Source organism: Microcaecilia unicolor, chromosome 4 (assembly GCF_901765095.1).
Source record: "Microcaecilia unicolor chromosome 4, aMicUni1.1, whole genome shotgun sequence".
Taxonomy (NCBI): domain Eukaryota; kingdom Metazoa; phylum Chordata; class Amphibia; order Gymnophiona; family Siphonopidae; genus Microcaecilia; species Microcaecilia unicolor.
In genome coordinates, this window is record NC_044034.1 from 360,869,878 (window position 1) to 360,889,448 (window position 19,571).

A 19,571-nucleotide genomic window follows, 5' to 3' on the forward strand; every position below is an offset into this window, starting at 1 on the left:
AGTTAGAAGAAGGAAGGACACACACCCCCTTGGTTTGCACCGCCCCGCCCTCAGTACGCCACTAGAACCAGCCCAATGCAGCACGAGGAGGCCTCCCTCCCGCTGTAATTTGTAGGGGGGGAAAAAAACTTTGCTGCGTCCCTGCTGACAGAGACAGCTGAACAACCGGCTCGCAAAATTCTTCAAAATTTAACAACCGGCTCTGCAGAGCCGGTGCAAGACGGCTCCAGCACACCACTGCTAATACAACAATATACCACCCATATGGAAAATGCAGACCGTCAACAATATGAAACAAGGGATCATATCATCACAATTCTCATGTAGAGCCACAAAACACCCTAATTCATGTTTAATGTGGGATAAAATGCCATAAATAAGTAAATAAATATAAACTTTTAATGTTGAGCACCTGATTCTCAAAGTGGACATATTCCAAACACTATAATGAAAATAAAATGATCTTTTCTACCTTTGTTGTCTGGTTGTCCGATTCTGCTGCTATCTGTTCTCAGTGCAGGTCAGGAAGTCATCCTCCTTAAATATCTCCCTGGCAACCCAGCCAACCCCCGCCCCCTCTGCTCTCCCAGCAGTAAGGTAAACAAACCATAAACCAATTTCTACAATTGGTTACACAAGGCTAGAGGGCTTTCACTGCAGCTCCTGCTGTGAGGATGGAGGTAAATCAACAATTTAAACCTCTCAGAGCACAGCAGGGGAGGCTTAGCCTGTCCAAGCCTCTTATACCGGGCGCCTATGGTAACACCTAGTGGCCAGACTTATGGTGCATATGTACCTAGTTCATGAAGGAGCTGCTGTCTGTGACCCCTAGCCAAGGGGTTAGAAGTTCCTTTATTGCAAAGAAACAAGTTTTGTTCTTGCCCCCGTAATACTGAACTTGACGTACTACAAATATTTCTATGAATAAATGTGTTCATACTACAGGGTGACCTTACCCATCAGCGTCTCTGACTCTCCACAAGTCTGAATCCTTTTCTGCAAGAATGTAATATTTGTGGTTCTTCATTAGTGAGATACCGGATTGGCCCTGCGGTTGATAATCATACTCAGCTACCGCTATCCTGAGGGGGGATTTAGCCTCTCCGGGAATTGGTGGCAAGCTGGGTCGATTCAGTTTCTGCACACGGAGAAAATTGGATTCTGTCAAACTGATTAAGTCACAGATGTAGAAAAAAAATGGACAGTCTATTTTAGTCTTGTTTAACCTTAGTTGCACATATCTAACCAACAGAATTGTTGTCAGGGTTGTTCAGGGAGCATTTCTGGTCATTTCATATTATTTATTACCATTTATATACCGCCCTTGTTCAAAGTCGTGTATAAAATGAAACATACATAATAATAAAAACATTACATAACAAAACTATACAAACAGACTCATTACTGTACTCTATCCATCAACTACCGAAGTCAATTTTTAGCCTGCAGCAACAAATGCTGATTCAGCAGTCTTCTAAACAATCCCAAATTCTTCTGGGTCCTAAGGGCCCCAGGGAGTTTGTTCCATTCTGTCACACCTACTACAGAAAAGATTCACCTCCTAGTGTCCTCCAAAGAAACAGCCAAAAATCAGGGATCTCCAACAAACAGGTATTGTCTGAACGAAGTACCCATTTTGGAAAGTACAAATTTAGCGAGATGAATCATGATGCGCACCGTGATGAACCATCATTAAGATGGCACCTTATGCCTGGAATAGACTTCCTGGACCTATACGTCTAGCTCCATCTCTACCTGTTTTCAAATCTATGCTGAAAACCCACCTTTTCACTGCTGCTTTTTAGCTCCTAGCCACTACTCAATTGCCCTCCCCTTGACCCTTCCTCCCTTCTCACCCATCACTTCCCTCACCCGTAACTGTCTTGTCTGTCTGTGTTATCTTTTGAGCAGCGACTGTCTCTTTGTATCAGATGTTCAGCGCTGCGTGCGTCTGGTAGCGCTATACAAATGCTAATAATAATAATAATAATTAAGAGTTTAAACTTAATCCTATCCTGCATGGATAACCAATTCAGTTTCTAAAAACAAGGGGTAACATGAGGAAAAGCTGAAGCAGCTAGGGGTCTTCAGCTTGGAGAAAATACAGCTGAGGGGAGATATGATAGAAGTCTGGAGTGAAATGAGTAGACGTGAATCGCTTGATTACTCTGTCCAAAAATACTAGGACTAGGGGCCATGCGCTGAATCTACAAACTAGTAAATTTAAAACGAATCGGAGAAACTTTTCTTCACTCAACGTGTAATTAAACTCTGGAATTCGTTGCCAGGGAATGTGGTAAAAACAGCTAGCTTAGCGGGGTTTAAAAACGGTTTGTATGACTTCCTAAAGGAAAAGTCCATAGACCATTATTAAAATGGACTTGGGGAAAATCCACTGCTTATTTCTAGGATAAGCAGCATAACATGTATTGTACTTTTTGGGGGATCTTGCTGGCATACATGTGACCTGGATTGGCCACTGTTGGAAACAGGATGCTGGGCTTGATGGACCTTCGGTCTGTCCCAGTATGGCAACACTTATGTACTTGGGATTCTGAATGGAATCTTGCTACTCTTTGGGGTTCTACATGGAATGTTGCTACACTTTGAAATTCTGCATGGAATCTTGTTATTCTTTAGAATTCTAGAATCTTGCTACTCTTTGGGGTTCTACATGGAATGTTGCTACTCTTTGGGGGTTCTACATGGAATGTTGCTACTCTTTGGGTTTCTGCCAGGTACTTGTGACCTGGATTGGCCACTGTTGGAAACAGGATGCTGGGCTTGATGGACCTTCGGTCTGTCCCAGTGTGGCATGTACTTATATTTAGACATCCCATCATGCTACATATCAACCATTACATTGTAAGCCCTACTGTACCTAAAGGTGACTTACCTTGATAAAAGCGCAAGCAAAATGCATCTCATCCCAATACCATGCAAACTGGACTGCTGAATATGTAATTATAAACTTCAACAAATAAGTTATCCTTTAAAAACTGGGACTGATAATTGTGTAGTCCACTTATATAGATATATTTATTCCAATAGTTGCTAAATACTGCTACTATCCATATAACTTTTGGCCTTGCTACCGAACCACCCCATGCCCTTTTCAGTATATAAAGTTTGCCCGTATACTGACTTATCCATTTCTTAATGGTAAACTTTAAAAGGGAAGCACTTGTTCAACCAGCTTGAAATGTGCTTGAATAAAATATTGCATGGCATGATAGAAGCTCGGAGTTCACTAGGCAATCTCTCTTAGCTTAGATCTTTCAAAAAGAGAGCAAGAGCATGCAAAAGATGGCCACATAGTTTGAAAAGTCAAGAGGGTCCACACCTTCCACAAAAACACCAAAGGTTTGTGGAAACGAACATGTTGCAAGGAACCAGCCAACCAAAGAGTAAGAGCATCAAAGTAAGTTTATTGGGACCCAACACGGTCCGTGTTTCGGCATGCAAGCCTTCCTCAGGGGTCAAAATACTACAGATCGCAACGGCACCGCTGAGAACAAGTGAGCTCTTCCTCAACTTCTCCTTTATCGCTCCACCTCCTTACCTATCCCTAGCCTTTCACTCACACCTCTTTTATCCCATTTACTCCTTGTTTATTTGTCCTATCACATACCTCCTTTGTTGATTTTGATACTATAGATGGTATTCTCTTGTTACTATGTAAGCCGCATTGAGCCTGCGATGAGCGGGAAAGTGCGGGGTACAAATGTAATAAATAAATAAGGCGCTCGACCAGGTCACAGCAGCTAAACACATTCAGTAAAGGTATAGACTTCTGCTTTAGTTCTTCCTTCCCTTTGGTTGGATACTACTACTACTACTATTTGGCTGGTTTCTTGGAACCTGTTGAAATGGTTACTACTCCCTGCCCATTTTCAAGTCCTTACTCAAGGCCCATCTCTTCTCCCTTGCTTTTGGTGCCTAACCACCTTCCCTTTCCTGATACCTACAGTGACTACATAGCTTTTACCTTTAGATTGTAAGCTCTCTTGAGCAGGGACTGTCCTTCCCCATGTTTAAACTTGTACAGCACTGCGTAACCCTGGCAGCGCTATAGAAATGCTAAGTAGTAGTAGTAGGGGTGATACAGTAAACCGTGCTACCCCAGGCACAGGGAGGCAGACAGTTATCCACTGTCCTTCTAAGAGCAGGTGCCCAACATTGACCAATGCCTTGAGAGGTCTTCATTCATGTACGATAACTGCCTCTTCTCGCACTAATTTGCTATTCAAACTAGCTTATTTTGTTAGGCAGCTGCAGTGAGGACGTGCCATGGGGGCAGGGAGCTAGACATGAAAATACCGTGATAACAGAGCTGTTCAGCTTCCGTTTTGCATAACTCTACAAGGATTCCCACATGACATCTTTGATACGGAAGCATCTAGAACAGAATATCCAGGGGAATGTATGCTTGCATTTCAAACCACAAAAATCAGTAAAGAGTGAATAGCTAGTCATTCCCAACAAATAGTTTAATCCAATGCCTCCCTTCCAATTATTTCTTCTACAATGAAAACTCTATTTTCCAATGAGTCGTGCTGCACGTAATACTGAATTCAGTCTGTAATCTTTGACTCACCAGGTTTCCAGGAAGACGTTTTGAGACATTGGATGGACTATGCAGGCTGTTATCTATAACCACAATAACACATAATGTATCAGGAATTTACCATGACAGCAATCCAAACACACTATCCTCACAGTGTCATATTTATGTCTAATAAACAATATAGATAGACCATCCCAAGCAAGCACAGAAAACCTAGGTGTTACACTAACCCTCTAAGGGCCTCTGTTACTAAACCAAGCTAGCAATTCCTGTATGGCAAATGTGACGCAGCCCATTCAAATTGAACAGGCTCAGTGGCGCTCCTAGGGGAGCTGACACCCGGGGCGGATCGCCAATGCGCCCCGCTCCCCGGGTGCAGCATCCCCCCCAGATGCAGCGCGATCCCCCCCCCCCCCCCCACACACACACACAAAAGAACCCCCCTCCCCCCCGGGTGCAGGAAGTAACCTGTTCCGGGGCAGAGGGAGCATGGAACGAACGAAGGACAGGCGCGCGCGGCACCCCCCCCAGTGGCGTGCATCCGGGGCGGACCGCCTCCACCGCCCCTTCCTTGGTACGCCACTGAACAGGCTGCAACGCATTTGCCATGCCAGGAATTACTAGCATGGTTTAGTAAAAGAGGCCCTAAGAGAGACTGCAGGCACAGCTTTGAAACCGTGCAGCTTTTGCATTAGGGGGAAAATTATCATCACAGACTACCAGTAAAATGTGTTATTTTACCATTAACTTGTACTATTTTAACACAGATTCCATTTTATGCAATGAGACCTAATTAAAAACCTAGATTAACAGTAAAATAACCCATCTTAATATTATCCTATGTTAGGGCAATAAGCCATTGTGACATCACTGATGAGGTTGGTTCTTAGGCATAGGTGGAATGAGACATTATGACATCACAATATCAGCTCTGGTTACCAGAGACTGAAACTCTTCATACTAAAGGGGGAAAGTTATCAATGTGGGCTACTGTTAAGATATGTTATTTTACCATTAACGTGCTATTTAAGCACAGGTCCCATTTTATGCAATGAGATCCAGTTACAAATAACTAGAGTTAACAGTAAAATAATGGTGATTATTTTCCCCCTTAATTAAAAAAAGAAAAGAAACAACAAATATGCAGGAAAATGTGGGATACTAATGCGACAAATAAATATCTCTCTATATAAAACGCACCTCCAACGTTCTAATGAAGCCTCCACAAGTCCCAATGTTCTAAATCCATGGTGGTGTAGATCGAAATTTGCCCATGAGTGTTTGCCCCGCCCCCGCATCAAACATGATGACGTCGAGGGCAGAGCAATGACACTCAACCAATCGCATCGCTCCACCCTCGACATCAACATGTTTGACGCGAGGGCGGGGCAGACATCGATCTACACCACTACACCACTACACAGACTGAGGGCGGCTGACATCACCCCGCTGCCCTGGCATCTAAGCCACACCCCGGAAGCGCAACACAGATCCAAACAGGTGGGGAAGATGCCGGCAGACAGCCGCACTGCCACAGAACGCGCCGCTAAGAGGGAAGATGGGGAAGGTGCCGGCAGAGAGCCGCAAAGCAGCGGGCACGCCGCCAACAGGACGAATGATGGCCCCGAGGTACGCCACTGAGGTAAGGCGGAGTGACAGCGCAAGGTCCCTCCCCCTCCCCTCTCCCCCTTCCTGCCGCAAGCTTCTCCAGAATTTATTTGTCTCATGTGTCAAGCCTATTTAATGAAGAGAGCTCTCCCTATTGCTGAATGTCAGCAGCAGTTTCCATGGTCTCATGCAGCTTCCTCTTCTTTAAAAAGGAGGTGTGTGGAATCCATCTCTGAACTGGACCCTGTCTCTCTGGGAGGGAGGGAGGCAGGCAGGCAGCCTGAACCTGGGATGGGAAGGGAGGCAGGCAGGCAGGCAGCCTGAGGGTGGGAGCCAGCCAGCCAGAATATGAGAGGGAGGAAGGGAGCCAGCCTGAACATCAGAGTGGGACAGGCGGAGGGAGGGGGGGCCACAATGACCATGAAGCTGGGAGGGGGGAGGGGAGGAAAAAGGGGAAGGGAAAGGGGGAGGGAAGACAGGGGGAGTGGGAAGGAGGCCGGGAGACAACGGGGGGGGGGGGGGGGGGGGGCCTGCCGTACACTATCATTCTTTCCAATACACACACTCTCATTCTCACACAGACAGTCTCACTCTATGTCACACACACACACACACTCGCACATTCACTCTGTCTCTCTCTCTCACACACTCACTCTCACACACACTCTCTCAAGCAAACACACTCCCAGGAAAACCTTTTTTTATAATGTTTTTTTTACCCACTTTGCTGACATTGGGGTAGATGCCGAGAGAGATGTCAAGGAAACAGGCAAATCAAACATAAGTGCCGAGCGGATCGCTTCACAGAGTAGAGAGCAGAGAGAGCAGACCCTACGTGCAGGGTTTCTCTTTTTTTTTTTTTCTTCCGATTCCCTCACAGCAGCCCCAGCGAGAGGTGCAGACCTTCCGTTAGGTTTTCCACAGTAAGGGGATCGGAAAACAGTAGTGCATCGCATCGCATACACATTATAATACTAATTTGCTCATCTGCATTCCATTTTCGTTAGCTGCTACCGTGACAGGACAATGCCCTTTTGTGCATGTCCCGGTTTACTACTTGCGCGTTAAACTGGCTAGAACCAGTTTAAAACCCACGTTGCTGGCTCGTTAAGTTTAGTGCATCTAGCCCTGAATGTTTTGCACTTGTTTGGTTTTATTTTGAAAATGGCCCCCCAACCCCCCCCCCCACATACAAAGTACAAAACCTTGTTTGAAACAGTATTTTTTGGGGGGGAAAAAAGATAAACGTTCCTATTCAGATTTGTGACGTTTGTTTAGCTCAAAATATTTTTATTTTTTATTACATTTGTAGCCTGCACTTTCCCACTCATGGCAGGCTCAATGCGGCTTACATGGGGCAATGGAGGGTTAAGTGACTTGCCCAGAGTCACAAGGAGCTGCCTGTGCCTGAAGGGGGAATTGAACTCACTTCCTCAGGACCAAAGTCCACCACCCTAACCACTAGGCCACTCCTCCACTGTTGCTACTATTTGAGATTCTACATGGAATGTTGCCAATAGCAACATTCCATGTAGAAGTCAGCCCTTGCAGATCACCAATGTGGCCACGCAGGCTTCTGCTTCTGTGAGTCTGACGTCCTGCACATACGTGCAGGACGTCAGACTCACAGAAACAGAAGCCTGCGCAGCCTTCTACATGGAATGTTGCTAGTGGAATAGCAACATTCCATCTAGAACCTCCAATAGTATCTATTTTATTTTTGTTACATTTGTACCCTGCGTTTTCCCACTCATGGCAGGCTCAATGCGGCTTACATGGGGCAATGGAGGGTTAAGTGACTTGCCCAGAGTCACAAGGAGCTGCCTGTGCCTGAAATGGGAATTGAACTCACTTCCTCAGTTCCCCAGGACCAAAGTCCACCACCCTAACCACTAGGCCACTCCTCCACTCCAAAGCTCAAAATATCCAAAGTCCGACTTAGACATCGTATCGAAAATGCTCCCTCCACATGTGGATGGCAAATTGCCAACCAGTGCTTAATCATGAATGACTACAACCTGCACAGGGCAGTAGGGTGTGTCTCTGGCTGCCTTGTTGGGTCAGACAGTATGGACCTTGCCCGTCTTTATCTGCATCATTTACTGCGTTACTGTATTTTGTTGTTTTGCTTTTAGTATGATTCATGTATTCTGCTAACTTCTGGAATCCAAAACCAGACTTTTGTCTTAATCTGGCCTTCCTAGTGACCAAAAGTGTCATTCACCAGTTTTTCCTCCCATTCCAAATTTGCTCCTGTTCCACCAAGTTTTTGGAGAGTAATTTTGCCCCCAGACAGACAGGTGGCATGACACTGAGGGGCATAATCGAACAGCGCTGGCCAAATCAATGGGTGCCCATCTTTGGGGGCGGCTCAGCGAAGGGGCGGAGCCAAGCGTATTTTCGAAATACGCTTGGCACTGGCCAAATCACTCACCGGGGTTAGATGAGATGGGCGACTCCGATTTTCAGCCATAATGGAAACCAGAGCCGGCCATCTCAAATCCAGCGAAATATAAGGCATTTGGGCGTGGGAGGAGCCAGCATTTCTAGTGCGCTGGCCCCCCTGACATGCTAGGACACCATCTGGGCACCCTAGGGGGCACTTAAAAAATTAATAAAAAAAATAAAATTAGCTTCCAGGTGCATAGCACCCTTCCCTTGTGTGCTGAGCCCCCCAAATCCCCCCCAAAACCCACTGCCCACAACTCTACACTATTACCATAGCCCTAAGGGGTGAAGGGGGGCACCTACATGTGGGTACAGTGGGTTTTGGGGGGCTGCCATTTACCAGCAGAAGTGTAACAGGTGGGGGGGGGGGGGGGTTGGGCCTGAGTCCACCTGCCTCAAGTGCACTGCACCCACTACAAACTGCTCCAGGGACCTGCATTTTGCTGTCAGGGAGCTGGGTAGGACATTTGAGACTGGCATACAGGCTGGCAAAAAATGTCTGATTTTTTTTTGTGTGTGTATGGGAGGGGGGTGGTGACCACTGGGGGAGTAAGGGGAGGTGATCCCCAATTCCCTCCGGTGGTCATCTGGTCAGTTGGGGCACTTTTTGGGGACTTGGACCTAAAAAAAAAAGGGTCCAAATAAAATGGACCTAATTCTCCTTAGGGCCGGCTTTCTTTTTTCCATTATCGGGCGAAGCCGGCTATCTCAACACACGCCCCCGTCCCGCCCACGTCCCGCCTTCGCTACCATGCCAACATGCCCCCTTTCAACAATCCCCGGCCCCGCGACGGAACACAGTTGAAGCCGCCCAAAATCAGCTTTCGATTATGCCGATTTGGGCGGATTCAGGAGATCGCCGCCCATCTCCCGATTTGTGTCGGAAGATGGGCGGCGATCACTTTCGAAAATGAGCTGGACTGTGTTCACTAGGAATGCAATTAAACGGAAGGAAATCTGTTTTCAGAGAATCCGATAGGAAACTGAACAGTAAATATTTGTAGAGAAGAAACCCTCTTACATAATTCCCAAATGGCACAGCCAGGGGCAGTCTTGCAACTCTGATTGCAGCACAGGAACTTCCCATTGGTGAAGAATCCCGGGTGGTATTTGTTCAGCAGGTAGGGATTGTTCTTGATTTCTTAGAAAAACAAAGAAAAGAAAGACGAGAACGTCAACCGTGAAATGGTCCTTTGTCTTGAAAGAACACTTATGATGGGAATGCATTGTTTCTTTCAAATTTACTTCAATCGAACAAAAACAGAGGCCCCATCACAAACAGATACTCTGCATATATACCACTAAATATAAAAAAATGTAACTTACCTGACTACTGAAAAGGCTTAAATTAAATCCTTTGGACAGGAAAGTCAAAGGATTTATGCTCCTAATTTTAAGAGAAACTAAATTGGCCTCTTTGAAAATGTACTAGGGCTGAGTGCCTAAATTGGAGTGGAGGAATGGCCTAGTGGTTAGAGTGGTGGACTTTGGTCCTGGGGAACTGGGTTCGATTCCCACTGCAGGCAAAAGCAGCTCCTTGTGACTCTGGGCAAGTCACTTAACCCTCCATTGCCCCAGGTACAAATAAGTACCTGTATATAATATGTAAGCCACATTGAACCTGCTATGAGTGGGAAAGCACGGGGTAAAAAAAAAAAAATACTCAAAATTTCACTAAACTCTAAAATGTACGAACATAAAAAGTGGGTAGAAACAGGTAGATTTAGGATTGGAATAATGTTAGCAGTTTAACACTGATTTTCAGCACCCCAGATTCTATATATGGTGCCTGGAAATCGAAGCGTATTCTATAACAATGTGCATGGCTCAATTGTTTAACTAGCTAAGCACTGTTAATTGGATATTAACAAGCAATTATCAGCACTAATTGGCACTGAGACTTACCCACACAACTCGCTAAATCTATTCTGTAACATGGTGCACCTAAATTCTAGGTCGCATAATTGAAAAGAGGCAGGGCGTCGGTGTTCCTACAATCTACGTGCAGCATTATAGAATACACCCGCTCTGCTCCTAATTTAGGCATCAGGATTTATGCCAGGAAAAACGTGGCCTAAATGGACACAACTAAATTTGGTCGCTTGGCAAGCCGCATGACATATTCTATATACTGCGTTGAAATTTAAGCCTAATCTATAAAATTTAGGTGTACTTTAGAGAATACACCTAAATGCTGGGCCGCCAAGAGGGGGGGGGCAGGGGGGGGGCAAAATTCCCCGGGCCCGGCGCCGGGGTCAGGCCACCGGCGCTGCAGTCCCCAGTCTCACCTACCTGCCTCCTCGGCTCCAGGTCCCCTTCATTCAAAGCGGCAGTCACAGATCGCATCTCTTCTGGCCTTCCCTCCCTATGTCCCGCCCTTGCGGAAACTGGAAGTTACATCAAACGAGGGCGGGACACAGGGAGGGAAGGCCAGAAGAGACGCGATCTGCGACTGCCGCTTTGAATGAAGGGGGCCCGGAGCCGAGGAGACAGGCAGGTGAGACCACGGACTGCAGCGGCGGGGGGAGCGAGGGGGGCGGCAGCGGGGGGGGGCGGAGGCAGGGCGGTCTTGCCCTGGGCCCGGCCTAGTCTTTCGGCAGCCCTGCCTAAATGTATTTTTTTCCACATACTTTTTCAGGGACCATATATAGAATCTACCCCTAGGCTTATAAAGTAGGCTCAGAAATCTAGGCCTAAATTTATAAACATAACTTTTAGGCTCCTACATTAAGATGAATTTTCAGCTGGAAATTTAGGCTCCTAAGTTTGACTGGAAATAGGACACAAATTTAGGAGCACAGCTTTTTTTTTTTTTTAAATATTGTGTCCTAAAAGTAACCAGGTAAATAAATACATGTAAGAGTAATTCTGTGACAGATGATATCCAGAGTTTCCTCTACTAAATATCTACGGGGTGGTATTGGATTCTTCATTGACCTTAGAGTCTCATCTACGTAATGTTTGTAGGAAGATATTTTATAAGTTAAAGTATTTGAGAAATCTGCGTGATTTCTTAAATGAAGATAATTTTCATACAGTGGTCCAAGCCTACATATTTAAATTTGACTACTGTAATGGTCTAGTTTTGGGGCTTCCAAGTAGAGTGGAGGAGTGGCCTAGTGGTTAGGGTGGTGGACTTTGGTCCTGGGGAACTGAGCAACTGAGTTTGATTCCCACTTCAGGCACAGGCAGCTCCTTGTGACTCTGGGCAAGTCACTTAACCCTCCATTGCCCCATGTAAGCTGCATTGAGCCTGCCATGAGTGGGAAAGCGCAGGGTACAAATGTAACAAAAATAAAAAATAAATAAATTTCTCCTAGCATTGCAAGTGGCACAGAATGCCATAGCCCAGTTGATTGTGGGCTGTTGATGTTTTACACATATTTCTCCTTACTTGTCTGCCAATTAAGTGGCGGATTGATTTTAAAGTTGAATTGTTGGTATTTAAATTACTGTATGATCAATCACCTGCTTGTTTAGCCAGAACTTTGAAGGCTGACGTTCCTGCTCAAAGCTGCGAGATCTCAGAATCACAATCTGTTAGAGGTGCCATCTTTTCGCCAAGTGAGACTGAATGTGTATAGAGAGAGGACCTTTATGATTGCTGCACCTAAATTATGGAATAGTCTACTACAGTATCTGCATGGCACTTGGCAGTTTCTCCTCTTTCGGAAGCAGTTGAAGGCATTTTTATTTCAACAAGCCTTTGCTACAGTTTAATGCCTACGGATGGACCTGATTGCTGTATAATGCTGACAATGATTTGTAGGTTTATTTTGTTTTATGCTAGTTTTATTATGTTTGTGTTGTTCTATGTTGAAATGATTATGACTGTAGTGCTGTAAGCCACCCAGAATGGTAGATGGCATGGATTATCAAATTTTAAACTAAATAAAATATATCAGATAGAAAATAAATTTGATTGAGAATGCCAATGGCATGCACTGTAATCTTTTCCCTGTTATTTCCCATCATTGTCCTTTGTACACAGTTATACAAATGCAAATTTTAGTCAAAATGCAGCCCTAGTAACAAAGAACATAACAACATAACAAAGATTATGCTGAGTCAGACCAAAGTCCATCAAGCCCAGCATCTTGTCTCTGACGTGGCCAGTCCGGGTCCCAAGGATCTGGAAGATCCCATAAAGTAGATAATAGCTCATTTCCAGAGGTGAACAATGATGTCCCAATTCAGGGGCCATTTTACCAAGCTACAGTAAGCACTAACACATGCTTACCACAGCTTAGGAAGGCGTACTGTAGGGTGCGCTGAGGTGTCCCCTGGTACTTTTGACATGTGCGCATGCTACCAGCACACTAACAAATAAAATTTACTTTTTTGCCATGGGGGCGTGTCTGGGAGCAGAGAGTGGGTGTGTCCTCTCTCTCCTTCTCTACTCACATTCAACAGATTGCCAAAACCTGTCGTTTCTTTCTCTATTACATCAGCAAAATCCGTCCCTTCCTCTCTGAGCACTCTACCAGAACTCTTGTCCACACTCTTATCACCTCTCGCCTGGATTATTGCAACCTGCTTCTCACCGGCCTCCCACTTAGCCATCTCTCTCCTCTTCAATCAGTCCAAATCTCTGCTGCGCGACTCATTTTCCGCCAGAGTCGCTATGCTCACGTTAGCCCTCTCCTCAAGTCACTTCACTGGCTCCCTATCCGTTTCCGCATTCAATTCAAACTTCTCTTACTGATCTATAAGTGCATTCACTCTACCGCTCTCCACTCTTGTCTCTCCCTACGCCCCCCCCCCTCGGGTACTCTGTTCTATAGATAAATCTCTTTTGTCTGTCCCCTTCTCCTCTACTGCTAATTCCAGACTCCGTTCCTTTTATCTCGCTGCACCTCACGCCTGGAATAGAATTCCCAAGCTTGTACGTCTAGCCCCGTCCTTGGCCGTTTCCAAATCCAGGCTAAAAGCCCACCTCTTTAACGCTGGTTTTGACTCCTAACCACTACTCACTTGCCCTGTACCCTTTTATCCCCACCTCTTTAATTCCCTTACATCTTAGTTCTTCTGTCTATTTGTCTGTCCTATTTAGATTGTGAGCTCTTTGAGCAGGGACTGTCTTTTCATGTATGGTGTACAGCGCTGCGTATGCCTTGTAGCGCTATAGAAGTGATAAGTAGTAGTAGTAATGTAGAAGCCTGCCCTTGCAGATCAGCAATGTGGCCGCGCAGGCTTCTGTTTCTGTGAGTCTGACGTCCTGCACATAGAAACGTTAGACTCACAGAAACAGAAGCCTGCGCGGCCACGTTGCTGATCTGCAAGGGCAGGCTTCTACATGGAATGTTGCTAGTGGAGGAGTAGCCTAGTGGTTAGTGCAGTGGAACATGGAATGTTGCTACTATTTGAGATTCTGCATGGAATGTTGCTATTCCACTAGCAACATTCCATATTTAGACTGTGAGCTATTTGAGCAGGGACTGTCTTTTCATGTATGGTGTACAGCACTGCGTATGCCTTGTAGCGCTATAGAAGTGATAAGTAGTAATAGTAGTAATGTAGAAGCCTGCCCTTGCAGATGAGCAACGCGGCCGCGCAGGCTTCTGTTTCTGTGAGTCTGACGTCCTGCACGTACGTGCAGGACGTCAGACTCACAGAAACAGGAGCCTGCGCAGCCGCATTGCTGATCTGCAAGGGCAGGCTTCTACATGGAATGTTGCTAGTGGAGGAGTAGCCTAGTGGTTAGTGCAGTGGAACATGGAATGTTGTTACTATTTGAAGTTCTGGAATGTTGCTATTACTTGAGATTCTACATGGAATGTTGCTACTATTTGAGATTCTACATGGAATGTTGCTATTCCACTAGCAACATTCCATATTTAGACTGTGAGCTATTTGAGCAGGGACTGTCTTTTCATGTATGGTGTACAGCACTGCGTATGCCTTGTAGCGCTATAGAAGTGATAAGTAGTAGTAGTAGTAATCAGTGTAGCTACATTACCATGCACTAACTAACACAGGATTAGCTCGTGAGCCCTTATCACTACTACTACTACTTATCATTTCTATAGCGCTACTGCACCCACCACTAGACTACTCCAGGGACCTGCATGCTGTTCTAATGGACCTAAGTATAACATCTGAGGCTGGCATAGAGGTTGGTAAGTAATGTTTTTCATCACATTTTTGGGGGGTGGGAGGAGGTTAGTGACCACTGGGGGAATAAGGGGAGGTCATTCCTGATTCCCTCCAGTGGTCATCTGGTTATTTAGGGCACCTTTTTGTGCCTTATTCGTTATAAAAAGAGGTCTAGCTCAAAATGTCTAAGTTTTAGTCCTGGACTGTTTTGTTTTGTTCCATTATGGCTGAAAAACATCTAAGCCTTAGGAACGCCCAAGTTCCGCCCAGGACACGCCCCTGGCACCCCCCCCCCCCCCCCTTGAGATTTAGATGCACTTCTGACGGACTTCAGAGAAAAAAAACGTCTAAAAAGATGTTTCGAAAATACTGATTTGGATGTCTTTGTGAGAAAAACGTGCAAATGCAGACATGCCACTTGTGGCTGTATGTGGAGGGGGGAGTCAATACCAAAACAGAACGATGGAATGAGCAAACCTCAGAATAGTCAAACAGCACTTCTCAGCCAGTGGAGTGGACCATGTTCTTCCCAGATGATTAGGCACCAACCAACATTTCAAAATGATTGGAGTTGCCATATAAAATACAAAGGAAGGAGCTGGCTCAATACTGGGGGGAAGGGGGGGTGCTCTAGGCTGGCTGCTTTGTCCACATCTAAATTTTTAATGCTTTTCAAATATATGAAATGCTCATCAAAGAGAGTTCACATGCACAACTCCTAATTAGGGTCCCACAGTAACTGCAGGGATGGAGACAGGGACAGAGGTTGCGGGGACGGAGCAGAGACACATCCCACGGGGACGGGGACGGGGCGGGGATGGGGACAGAGTCCTTAGGGATGTGGACAAACTTTGTCCCCGCGTCATTTTCTACTTTGAAGCCTGTAATGAGCCGGACTGTTATTTACGTTTGAGTGATGCAGATCACGATATTTTATTTTTTGGAAAAAACAAGCAAACCTGCTGGCCACAGCTAGCAAAATTTGCATGGGGGGATCCTGTACACCCTGCTACCGGCACATCTTCTAAGAAGACATCTTCTATTGCAGGAGGGACTGTGGAAGACAGGAGAGCTAGACCGAATCCTGAGATTGTTGATGACTTATTCATCCACAGATTAAAAAATCATGCTTCAAGGGCATATTTCTCCCCTGCTAAGTCATACAGACAGGTGGGCCCAGGTTTCTACCTCCCCCTACCTGTCACACTTGTGGAGGAAACTGTGAGCCCTCCAAAACTCACCAGAAATCCACTGTACCCACATATAGGTGTCCCCTTCACCCATAATGGCAATGGTAGTGTGTACAGTTGGGGGTGTTTTGGAGGGCTCAGCACACAAGGTAAGGGAGCAATGGTGAGATGTGTACCTGGGAGCAGTGTATGAAGTGCACGGCAGTGCCCCCTAGGGTGCCCTATTGCTGTCCTGGGATGTCAGGGGGACCAGTCTACTAAAAATGCTGGCTCCTCCTACATCCCAATGGCTTGATTTTGTGCGTTTTGCACTTGGGCATTCTTTTTTTCGAAAATGGACCAAAAACCAAAACGTCCAGATCACAAAACGTTCCGAACAACATTTTCAAAAGCAAAAGTTAGACGTTTTTCTTTTTGGAAAATGACCATCTTTCCTATTTGGATTTTGGCCATTTTTTGCAAAACGTCCAAAGTCGGACTTAGACATCATACCGAAAATGCCCCTCTATCTGCCTCATCCCTCACTCTGGGGCACTGTTCCCTCTAAGCTGAGCGGATGTCCTCCAACTGCATTGCTACCAGTAGGTGGCAGTGCTTCGTTTTCAACCACTAGGGACAGGCAGGTTCCCTGGAGTCCTGCAGAACTTGCCTGCTCCTAACTACTGAAAAGGTAACAGTGAAACAGCACCCCCCACTGGCAGGACTGTAGATGGAGGACACCCACTCAGATTAGAGGGGGAAATGCTCTGGAGTTAAGAGTTTGTGTAAAAACCATTAACACTCAATCCCACTGGCAAACGTGAAAAAACAGATGCTGCATAGAGTAACTTTACCTTTCTGAAGTGCTTCCAACCACTGTCTTCGACTGTCTTCGTTGGTTCCATAGATGTAAAGAAGGCCATCCTTATATACAATCTTTTGAAAAAAGAAACTGCTTTAGTTTTTTTCACTCAACGTGTAGTTAAACTCTGGAATTTGTTGCCAGAGAATGTACTAAAAGCAGTTAGCTTAGCAGGGTTTAATAAAAGGTTTGGATGGCTTCCTAACGGAAAAGTCCATAGACCATTATTAAAATGGACTTGGGGAAAATCCACTGCTTATTTCTAGGATAAGCAGCATAAAATGTATTGTACTTTTTTGGGATCTTGCCAGGTACATGTGACCTGGCTTGGCCACTGTTAGAAACAGGATGCTGGGCTTGATGGCCCTTTGGTCTGTCTCAGTATGGCCATACTTATGTACTTATGGACTACCTATTGCCTTGTTACAGTGGCACCCAGTGGCTTACATGTAAAATGCATCCTTTCAAAATAGTTGATAGTGACATCTAATGGTTAGATATAGTATCACATGTGGTTTAATTTTATTAGTCTTTACAAACCGCCAGGATTTTTGGAAACCAATCCATTCAAACCACCCCTTCCCTACAGATCAGAAACAAAATATATCCAATGCAGATGCCCACACACAGACAGAGGAGTTGGAAATCATTCCATGAGCCATGCTCCGAATGCTATCTCCCCTTGTTTGTTTGGCAGTGCTGATGTATTAATGACTAGCTTTAAAAAAAATTGTCGAGGAAGCACTTTTTGCATAGTGTCACAGTGATATGCCAAGGCTGACTACATAGTACACAGATCCTCAGTACCAATGTGTATTAACAAGGCACTTTTACTCAGTTGTATCTTCATAAAGCTAAAAAAAAAAAAACATTCACAACCATCTAAATTTCAGAAAATCTCTAAAGACTTTGTCTCTACTACTTGATTCATAACAATTTATCACAATTTTGGACACATCCACCCTTCCCTTCCCTTCTCTCCCCTGATTTCCCTGTTCCTTTCATTTCTTCCCCATTCTCTCCTTTATTTCTTATGTAGGTTACATGCCTGCTTATAATCGAAAGAGAAAAACGCCCATATTCCGACCTAAATCGGGACATGGACGTCTTTCTCACGCGGGTGCCCAAATCGGTATAATCGAAAGCCGATTTTGGGCGTTTCCAACTGCACTCTGTTGCGGGAACGAATAAAGTTGATGGGGGCGTGTCGGAGGCGTGGTGAAGGCGGGACTGAGGCATGGTTATCGGCTGGGCAGAGATGTGCGTGCTCGGTCGATAATGGAAAAAAGAAAGGCGTTTTTAGAGAGAATTTAGGTCACTTTTGTCAGACCCGTTTTTTTCACGAACAGGTCCCAAAAAAGTGCCCTAGATGACCACCGGAGGGAACCGGGGATGACCTCCCCTGACTCCCCCAGTGGTCACTAACCCCCTCCCACCAAAAAAACCCGAATGTTAAACACTTTTTTTTTCCAACTTGTAAGCCAGCCTCAAATGTCATCCCCACCTCCATGACAGCAGTATGCAGGTCCCCGAAGTAATTTTAGTTTAGTTGGTGCTGCGCGGGACCCATACAGAGAGGAAAAATCAGAAGAAAAAAAAAACAAGCAAGTGCAGTCAGGGACGTCTAAACGCTAGTAAAAGGGGGATTTGAACCAGCAACCTTCTGATTACAAGCTCAGTGCTCAAGCCAGTGCACCACCTTATTCAGTTGCTTAAATGTCCTTCCCTTTCCATTAAGTCCCTTCAAGTTTCTGTCAGCTAATCACAGCTGTTTAACTGACACCGATGTCCCTGACTGCACTTGCTTGCTTGTTTTTTTTTCTTCTGATTTTTCCTCTCTGCACGGGTCCCGCGCAGCACCAACTAAACTAAAATTGCTCTGGGGACCTGCATACTGCTGTCATGGAGCTAGGTATGATATTTGAGGCTGGCATAGAGGCATCTCAGGGGGACCAGTGCACTACGGATGCTGGCCCCTCCCACGACCAAATGCCTTGGATTTGGTCGTTTTTTGAGCTGGGCCGCTTCGGTTTCGATTATCGCTAAAAAACAAAAACGCCCAGCTCAAAAAAAACGCCCTAATCCAATGTATTTTCGAAAAAAAAAAGATGGACGTCCATTTTTTTCGAAAATACAGTTCGGCCCGCCCCTTCACAGACCCGTTCTCAGAGATGGACGTTCTTACACATAGGCATTCACGTTTGATTATGCCCCTCATGATGTATTAGCTTAATTTACTGTATTGGCGTCCGCCTTTGCAGTGTGATGTAAGCCACATTGGGCCTGACACAGTTGGGAAAATGTGGGGGTGTAAATCAAACCTATAAATGGCAAGTGACCAACTCACCTGCAAATGCGCAGTAGAGACTTCCCTCTCTGTCCCGCCCCCGCGTCAAGACGTGATGACGGGGGGAGGGGGGCGGGACAGAGAGGGAAACTGCGCGTAAGGGGAGGGAGGGAACCACTGACGTCACTACCGCTCCCCCCCAAGGTAGCCGCTACCCGCCCCCCCCCCCCCCCGGAGTCGCCACCACCCCCCCTTCACCCGGCCCGGGCCCTCTCTTCGTTATTCAACTTACAGCAGCGTCGAAACAGCAGCAAGCAGCTCAGCTTCAGCTCCCGTCGGCCTTCCTTCCCTGCCTGTGCCCCGCCCTCGCCGACGTGACGTCACACGAGGGCGAGGCACAGGCAGTGAAGGAAGGCCAACGGGAGCTGCTGCTTGCTGCTGTTTTGGCGCTGCTGTAAGTTGAATAACGAAGAGAGGGCCCGGGCCGGGTGAAGGGGGGGCGGGGGCGACTCCGGGGTGGGGGGGCGGTAGTGG

The 19,571-nt window shown here is 46.0% G+C and overlaps 1 protein-coding gene across 1 annotated transcript in view; it reads right to left on the bottom strand.

The window, feature by feature from the left end:
- BMX (BMX non-receptor tyrosine kinase) overlaps positions 1 to 19,571 on the bottom strand; it is a 67,523-nt gene that overhangs the window by 45,287 nt on the left and 2,665 nt on the right. The window contains exons 5-8 of the mRNA XM_030202315.1: positions 16,743 to 16,824; positions 9,645 to 9,764; positions 4,598 to 4,650; positions 957 to 1,138 (exon numbers count right to left, since the gene is read on the bottom strand). Of these exons, the coding sequence (XP_030058175.1) occupies positions 957 to 1,138; positions 4,598 to 4,650; positions 9,645 to 9,764; positions 16,743 to 16,824 (437 nt within the window). The remainder of the gene's footprint in view (positions 1 to 956; positions 1,139 to 4,597; positions 4,651 to 9,644; positions 9,765 to 16,742; positions 16,825 to 19,571) is intronic.